This window comes from Gavialis gangeticus, unplaced genomic scaffold (assembly GCF_001723915.1).
Source record: "Gavialis gangeticus isolate Ggan-Ray unplaced genomic scaffold, GavGan_comp1, whole genome shotgun sequence".
Lineage (NCBI taxonomy): Eukaryota > Metazoa > Chordata > Crocodylia > Gavialidae > Gavialis > Gavialis gangeticus.
In genome coordinates, this window is record NW_017729019.1 from 15,876,122 (window position 1) to 15,884,880 (window position 8,759).

Below are 8,759 nucleotides of genomic sequence, written 5' to 3' on the forward strand. Positions count from 1 at the left end.
TAAATACCTCGGCCTCCCTCTCCTATTTACTACCGCAAAACTTTTTTTTTTTTTTTTCCCCTGCCAAATAATTGCATTCAGATCCCACTACATGTGGGGAGGAACCTGAGGCATCTTGCTCCGATGAAAATTGACCACTCATTCCTAATCCTTTCCCTCCTCATGGCTTTGCCAGTTTTTTGATTCCTCCCATTTTCCTCCATGACTGCTTGCCTTTAGTAGCTTCTTGTGTGGGACCTTGTCAAAGGCCTTTGGAAATCTCTGAATTATTATGTGAGCTTGTACTACTCTACTGGTACATTGAAAGTACCACTGATAATGTGAGAGTTACACTGATGATGAGAGAGGATCTTCTTGCAAAACCCATGCTGGCTAGGTCTTCTCCTAGTTTGGTCTTCTAGTAGTGGGCCATTTTTAATGGTTTCATCCAGTTTCCTCGATGCTGGCAGACCTTTGGGAGACTACAGGCTGCAACTCCAGCCCCAGGAGAAGCCACTAGACCTGGACCAAGAAGATAGCTTTGAAAACTGAACCTTTGCCTTGTTGTAACCTCTGTTTCCCCCCCTGAAATTCAAGTGGTTCCCTTGAACTTCTGCTTGCTATAAGGCTAGGCTGTGGGAACTTTCCTGCATTCCTCCACTGGTCTGAGCAGACTCTCCTCTGCTTAGAGAGTAGTACCAGAGTGGAGCAGAGAAACCAGGTTTGAACAGGGAGATACTTATCTAAGTGCTGATCTGCGGTACTGTATCCAGCCACAGGATGGCATAATTGTTGCACATTCACACAGCTGCCCCTGCAGCAGCATGGTCCCAGGGGAAGACTAGAGAAGACTACCTTTTTAGTTTAGCTCCACAGGGAAGGTCTCATGGAATGAGACAATCCAGTGGAGACAGCTGCTGAAGGGATTGTATCATCTGCCGTTTGCCTGCCTGGCCTTGATGCTTCACTTGCTGTGGTCTGAATCCAGCTCCCAGCTGCAGCTTGTTCTAGTTCTGCCTTCTGGGCTACTTTAAAGGAAGAAAGCCACCTTCATGTAGCTTTTAGTCAGGGAGGCATGGCTCATGGGACTGGGATGGACTATGGCAGTTCCCCATATTAGATCTGGTTCAAAAGCACCCCTGGAGAGAGAGAAGCAAAACTACTTGGTGACAGCTGTTCTGTTCCCACAGACTACTGAGTTTTTAGGATCTCAGTCCAGTGAGCCATCTACCTTGGACCCACCACAGTAGGCTGTCTCAGCAGAGTACGGGACAGGAAGGCCTAGAGAAAAATTGCTCTGGGAATTTTTCTCTGCTACCTGTGTGATACAGAGAGGATGTCTGTCCATAGGTCTAGCAATGCCAGCAGTTCCTTTTCCTTAGAAGTTGTGGTCCTTGCATGGAGGACATAAAAATGGCTCAAGGGGAACTAGTCCTTGGGGAAAGCTTCTAACCACTGTGGGATTAACCTATGGGGAAATGTGGCTAAGCTAATACAAAGGCACCACCTCATAGGGTATGCTGCTTTCTGTGTCTGGGGGAGGAAAAGGGCACATGGGCACTGAGAGAGGATTGCTGCAAACTAAGTTCTCGGCACTAGGGAGGGGGTTAGTATACCCTGGCTAGGGCCACCGTGCTTGCTGTATCCTATCCCATCCCTTTCATGCCCCTTACTAGCAGGAAGCAGGAGCTGGTTCCATGCCAGCTAGAGGTTTGCTCAGGGCTGGACTGTCTCCAGCCAAGGGAGCAGGCACATGGTGTTGGGGCAGGCAGCTGGGCAAAAAATAATGCTGTGAATAGATGCCAAAAGGGAAATCCAAATCACAGCATTTAACAGGAGGTATGAAAAGGGACAAGAGTGTAAGGGAAGAGTTCCTCCCCACTAGTGTTCAGTGGTACCAGTTCTCCCATGCAGCAGTAGTTCTTTATTCATGGATGAAAGCATTATCTCAAGCTAAGGGATTGCTCATCTGACCTACCTCCCTTCCAGACACTTCTCCAAACTTTGTGCTGGGACCTGGTACTGGTAAGGAGCCAGAAACACATGTGTGAGGGTGGTGACACTATGGAGCCTGGGGCCAGGTTGGGATCCTCCTGTCAGCCTGGGTTACGGGGCAAGACATGGTGCTGTCTCAGAGGGGAGGTTTTCTCCTGACTAGTGGCAGCTGACTGTGAAGCTTTGTGAGGGTAGGGTTTTACAGGTATACTTGAAGCCATATTGTAGCTATTATTTCAATTCTGCTTGATCTTTTTATGTTCTTGGAAGCCTTGGTGTTCCACAGAGCCCCTCCCCACTTAGCCACTGTAGAGGGTACCCAGGGCCACCCCACTTCCCAGAGTACCTCCTGCAATTCCTGCCTTCCTCCCACACAAGTCGGGCAGAGGGAAGAAAGGGACAAGAGCTTTGACAGTAGGTATGCCCTTAAGAGGGGGTACTTTTTCCCCACCTCTTTTTTTAAATTCTCCCTCCCATCTTCAATGCTGGTTCTGTGGCAAGAGGGGCCTGTGGAACACACTGAACTGTCCAACTGGAAAACTATTTGCAAATCATCCTTTTTTAAAAGGATATGTAATATATATTTTAAAATAAAAGGTATGCAGTTCCAGTCTTCCTATGAGTGTGTGGTACCTGAAGGTTTTCTTGCAGTTCTCATCCATGGCTGGGCACTCAGCTTATCTTGGGGAGGGCTGGTAAGGTGGACTATTGGAGGCAGTACTGGGTCTCAGTTGGGCTGGGTTCAGTGCCTAGTTGTGCCTCCTCTTCTGTGATCTTGGACAAATCGCATCATTTCTCTCTTTCACTCTCTTTAAATGGGGATAATGATCTTTCCCAGCCTTCTGGGGTGCCAAGAGATGAAATCCATAAATGGCCATGCACTGTGCCTAAAAAGGCCTAAGGGTATCCCATTGATCAAAGCTGCAGCAGGCTGGCTAATCCCAGGCCTCCTGCTTGTGGATCAGTGATGCACAGCTGCTGTTCCCTATGCTTGTTGCCAGGGCTGGATCACAGTCACTTCCCGTGTGCTTCCCCTAGCTTGCTGATGGAAGGATGCAAGAGGCACAGGCCTTTTCACACAGTGCTGCAGCCACATACAAAGTCCTACCTAGGGACTCACTGCTGAATTAACCTTTTCCCTTGTGAGCACAGGGAGGAGCTTTCCCACTTTTAATTATGGGAGTGGAACTAGGACAGCAAGGGAGTGGAGGCCCAGTTCAGAGATGGCCTGTCTCCCCTCATCCCTGTGAGAACTGCTGCAGTTCTCCCCCTCTGAGCAGAACAACAGTACCTTCCCGAAAGACATGGCACTTTGCTCCAGACATAGACTCCTGTGTCTTCCACCTGGAAGCAAGAATCTGTGAGTCATTGCACCCAAAAGCATCTCTTTCTTGTTGAGCCTCAGAAACCACACCACCCTTAAGTCTGCAGTTGGAAATAACCAGGCACTGCCATCCCTCACCAGGTAATAGGGAAACCCAGACTGGCTGGCAATGCCAGAAAAGAATCCAATGCAAGCTTTGAGAAGCTGAGTCCAGCCAACATGGAGGAAGTTGCTGCACACCCCAAGCACCCAATGCTAGGAGTGTGAGGGTGGAGAGCCCTTCTGCTCAGTCCAGAGGCTTGCTTTCCAGGCAATCTGTCCCCAAAATTCAAATAGGCTAGGGCGAGTACAGGCTGGGGAGCTCTCACTGCTGCAGCTCAGACTTTCTCCTCTTCCACCTCCAGGGCTTGGTTTTCATAAGCTTCTGATGGCAGCATCTTTCTCCCTGGGGACCATGCTATAGGTTGCCCTTGTTCTTGCAGTTCTTGTTCTGGGGACTCTTGGTCTCCTACCAGCTGGTGATCATTTCTGAGGGGCCTGGTAGCCAAACTGCAGCAGTGTCTGTTCCCTGTCCCATTCAGGAAGCTTTCGATGGCCGAGGCACAGTCCAACCTGTCCATGGCCACCATGATGTTGTAGAGATCCTTCAGGCTCCCATTCTGCTCTTCAAAGATCTCCAGGGTAGCAGCTGCCGGTCTTTGCTGGCATGAGAAATACCTGCCAGGCAGAACATGGGTCAGTTGCCCAGCCACCCAGGCTTCCCCACACAGCCTTTAGTAACACCGAGACAATGAAACACAATGGAGGGGACAGGAATTGGACCTCAGTTCTGATCCAGGCTCTCCCACTGTCTCAAGCCCACTGTCTTGGGCAAGTCACTTCCCCCCGACTCAGTTTTCCCATTTGTTAAAGGGACTTGACACCACTCATCTGCTCCTGTACAGAGGTGAGGTCTCTGCAAATGCTAGCTGTTACTACTCATCAGGCAAAAGGCTTAAACTAAGATGGAGAGAGACTGGCCCCTAGTCAGTTTTTTCCTCCATGGCACTTTGACTGCAAGTGTAGACCTTTCCTTAGCAGAATCAGAGCAGGAAGGTAAATAGTTGTCTGTATGTGTGGCTAAATTTGCAGGCTAAATGGGAACCTGGGGCATGAGTCAGTCTGCTTTGAGTGGCAGGCTGCTGGACCTGCTCCCTGGAAACCAAATTCTTCCCTCCTGCTTCTGGTACTGGAGTGAGGAGTAGATCATTTCCCCTGAAAAACATCCAAGTCAGAGCTCACTGATATGTCTACAGCCCAGGCAGCCCACCAAGCTGACAGATCATCAGGTGGACCTGATGATCTTGTGAGGTCCCTTCTGGCCCCTAATATGTATGAATAAGAAGAATGGAAGGGCCAGGGGATAGATCTGATGAGAGGATAATTATTTAACTGAGGATCCTTGCAAAATCCCCTCCTGGTTTTCCTCATGCAAGCTTCTCACGTCTTCTGAGAAGGCTGCCATGCTTATGGCTAACACATGAGGTTCCCCTTCCTGACCTTCCAAAGTATATCTTAGTCCAGAGTCCCAGCTATTTGGTTAACTGTCCCAGGAAGCCCAAATAGGGCAGCAAACAGACCGAACCTTTCAAAGCAGACTAGGGGATTTAGGCAGATTCATTAAAGTTAATTAATTGGAGATCTGTCAGGCCTTGAGCTCTTAACCATAACTTTTGCTGCAAAAAGTAGATTCACTCTTTAACCTTGCACTCAGCCTGATGCAGTAGCTCATCAAGTTACTGGGCAGCACTGATACCAGTTTCCTAATGTTCAGGATTGTCTGGAGAAAGAGTTAATTGAAAACTGGCCCAGGCACGCATGCGCATACACACACCCCTACATTTCTAGGAAGGGGCACCATTTCCAAACTTCAGTCTGATCTTTAGAAGTGCAGAGCAGCCCCTGACTCTGGTTGGATTCTCACCAAGATGAGGTCTAAATCAGTCCATGCATGTCCCTGTCATTCCAGGCCTATGGAGTGGTCAGCCAGACGACTATATTATGGTAGATTATACCCAAGTGCCTCTTTACCTTAGATATTTGTACTGAATGCCTTTGTGCCTTGACTCAGACCTCTGCCAAAACTGTCTCAAGGAGCTAGAGCAAGACCCCATTCCATTGCAATGGGTAGCCTCTTTCTTTCTTGCTCAAGCTCCCCCCTCATATTTATTACATGGGTCCCAATCAACAGTCCTAGCCCCCTCCACCCCCTAGCTTTCAATGGCTGTATAAGGAGCTGCAGGTACTCAGCACAATCGTAAATATGGGCCATACCAATGATTCAAGCATGGAATAAGGCTGACCTATGTGCTCTAGGACCAGCCTCAGATTTCATGCACTGTCCTCTAGGACTCCTGATGTTTCAGAGTGGCGTGCAGCAGGGGTGGGTGTAAGACAGCTACATTCAAGCATGTTGCATCACCGTCACCTACCTGACCTGCCCCAAAGCCTGGGGGCCCTTATCTCTGATGCAGCCATACCTCCTTGGCCAAAAACAAATCAAGAAAGGAAATTGCAGGTGAAAACTAATTAGCAAGGAACATGCTGTCCAGCCATAAAGCACTTGAGGGAATGAAAGGGCTTGACTTATTTTTATCAGGATTGTTATTCTGATCAGGATCATTTCCAGTATGCACAAAGAGGAGAAGCATTACGTAGCCAGCAGCAATTATGTATTTACAGCAGGGTCAGCAACATTTTTGGCTGGAGTGCCAAGATCACCAACCTCCACTCACACCTTAACTTGGCGATCCAGAGATGGGGGAGCCACAAGAGCCCCAATCCTTGTTGCTGGCAGCAGCTGCGTGCATGCGCCTGGGCAGACAGTGGGGAAGGAGCCAGAGTTGCCCTGCTCCAGACCCCACAGCTGCCACAGCCACAGAACTGGTGCCAGGACTATGGAGCCCCATGCAGCCTCCCTGGGCTCTGGACAGCTGCTGGGAGAAGCTGCCCAGAGTCTGGGCTGGTTTTGGTTTGCCAAGGAAAATGGCCTCGCATTGCCGATCCCCAGTTTAGAACATACACGAGCGGGCTGCTCCTCGCCGGTTCTATCCCTCCATCTCTCATTTCTGTCCAAGACTGCCAGGAAGACAACACGATAATACACGACACAACTTCAGGCTTCAGCCAAATCCAGCAATGCTCTCAGCGAGGCACAGTGGCATTTCTCCCATTCCCTCTTCCCCACCCCACACCCTTCTCTTTTAGCTTGAGAGGAGACTTGTAAGTACCTGATTTTCATACCACACAGGCCCAACCTGGAGGCCAGCTTGCGCCAGTCGTTCCCACTGATGCTGTTTGGCTCCAGCAACATCTGCAACTGCTCAAAGAGTTCCCGGGGCATTCTGGAAGAGGGGGGACACCAGTATTACTCAGTCCAAACTGGCTACTGATGTTCTAAGGGACATGGCGGCCCTGCTGCACAGTGCTCTGCCTCTTCTGCAACCCACCCTCTGCCTGTATAGCTCTGGTTTGCCAAGGACTTATCAGCCACCACACTGCTTTCAGGCAGAAGGGGTGCATGCACTCAGTCTACTACCTGGACAAAAGGGATGTGGGCCATTGCCTCGGAGATGGAAGATACACTGCCTGCCATAATCAATAGAAATCACTTCATACATCGGTTATCTGCATGGCACTGTAGTGCAGGTTTCTGCTAGTCTGAATTCCTGGGATTTAGGACTTCTGCTGGAGTTTACCCCCCAGCTGTGCCAGTCACCTTGGTAAAGGGAATGAACAAATAGGCAGGCAGCATGGACAGCTCTCCCAGTTCCTCTAATCCCAGGGCACAGTGTAGGAGCCCTCACTAAGGAAGCTCTGTGCAAGAGCTGCTGTGGGGAGCCCTCCAGGAGAGCTAGCTGGAAGAAGCTCACTACTGCAGTACCTGCCACCTGAGGAGCAGGGCAGGAAGACCTTGTGAGATGAGACTACCTCCCACCTACAGCTAGAAGCCCATTACAAGCCACCTCTCTTTAACAGACCCACCACTCACCTGTTGCAAAGAGGGGAAGAGAAGATTCGGGTCATCTGTGACCTGTTTTCTGGGGCTTGAAATCTCAAGATTTCCATGTACTTCTTCTCCAGGCCCTGCAGGCAGAGGAGAGATACAGGCAGAGTAAGAGTCATTTCCCCATTACACCACGCCCTCAAGGAACAGCCTTCATAGGGCTGGGTTGCACCTTGCTGCACAACCCCTGGTACTGGCTCAATGGAGAGCCTGATTCTGAACTTAAGCAGGTGTAAATAAGGACTGACTGCTGCAGTCAGAAATGTTACAGAGACAAGAAGATCCCAGGGGGTTCATAGCCAGAAGACCAAGCCAGTATGCAGTTGGGAGGGGGTGTCAGACCAATTTGGCAGCATCCAATTAGAGAGTCAAGGCTAGAAACAAGGGAATATGAGCATTTGGGTGTGTGGTTGTACTTGTTGATACCATCTGCACCCATGCAAGAAAAGGACCCATCCCTCACTATTACGCACCCAGAGAAGGGGGACAGCTGGTGTGAACTGCCAGAGCTCCATTGCCTTAGGAAGGGGCATGCTAATTTAGTCCAGCTGTAAGCCTGGGCCCCTGGAGCTATCAGCTAATGCTCTTTACCTGTGCTAGCTGCAGGTCTGTCCTCCCCCTAACAGAACCCTTTGTAGCAAGCCTTTGTGCTGTTCTAGATAGGGAGTAAGGCTTAATTGCTCAGACAGGTGGAGAGCTCAGCATTTCTGCATACTTTTTCAGGATTAAGGTAGCCATTGGGTCTGGGAAAGAGCTACCTTCTCCCTAAGAGCAGTCTGTGTTAGGGTGGGTGAATGGCCTAGTCAGCTCATGGGCTGGGCAAGAGGAGGCAGCTTCCCTGCTCTGTCTGAAAATCCATGCTGACTGGAGGTACATTATTAACCCACAACCTGTCCTCTCTCATCCCTCAATATCCACGTGGGCTTTATGGTTTGGGAGTCTTGAAAGATGGGGGGTGCCTGGTTTTATTTGCTACCCCAGGACCCCGTGAGCATAACCGAGGCTATGTATAACATGTGACAAGGGTGAAACTGCCTTGCCAGAAGGTGGAACAAACTCCATCACCCTCCATGTTAGTGATGAATCCTTTTTCTGCAGCAAGTGGAAAAGACCTCTCTCTTAGTGGAGCTCATGCAGGCTCCCCTTACAGGAAGCAGTCAGCTTCCCCAACTTCACTGGAGTTGTGCAGGTGATAAGGGGGTCACAGCTGTGGAGGAAGCTATGGGATCTTGCTGAATTCAGTATCCCTTGGTTCCCACCTTCTATCAATACCTTGATCACACAGTGGCCAAACTGGTACTTGGGAATCATTGCAGTGAAACCCATGTGAGAGCCGAGTGTATTCCCCATCCCACTATCTCATCCTGAGTGGCTGATTTAGCTGACACATACAGTCTATACACAAACACTTAATCT

General features: G+C 49.7%; 1 protein-coding gene across 2 annotated transcripts in view; it reads right to left on the reverse strand.

Moving 5' to 3' along the window:
• Positions 1-2,229: 2,229 nt before the first annotated feature.
• Positions 2,230-8,759, reverse strand: part of UNC5CL (unc-5 family C-terminal like) — a 17,824-nt gene continuing 11,294 nt past the window's right edge. Inside the window, exons 6-8 of one of the 2 annotated variants that reach the window (XM_019514195.1) lie at positions 7,329-7,423; positions 6,568-6,681; positions 2,230-4,015 (exon numbers count right to left, since the gene is read on the reverse strand). In XM_019514195.1, coding sequence (XP_019369740.1) covers positions 3,676-4,015; positions 6,568-6,681; positions 7,329-7,423 — 549 coding nt within the window. In that variant the 3' untranslated portion in view covers positions 2,230-3,675. Of the gene's footprint in view, positions 4,016-6,308; positions 6,416-6,567; positions 6,682-7,328; positions 7,424-8,759 lie in introns of those variants that run through there. The other variant, XM_019514197.1, reaches the window with a different exon arrangement.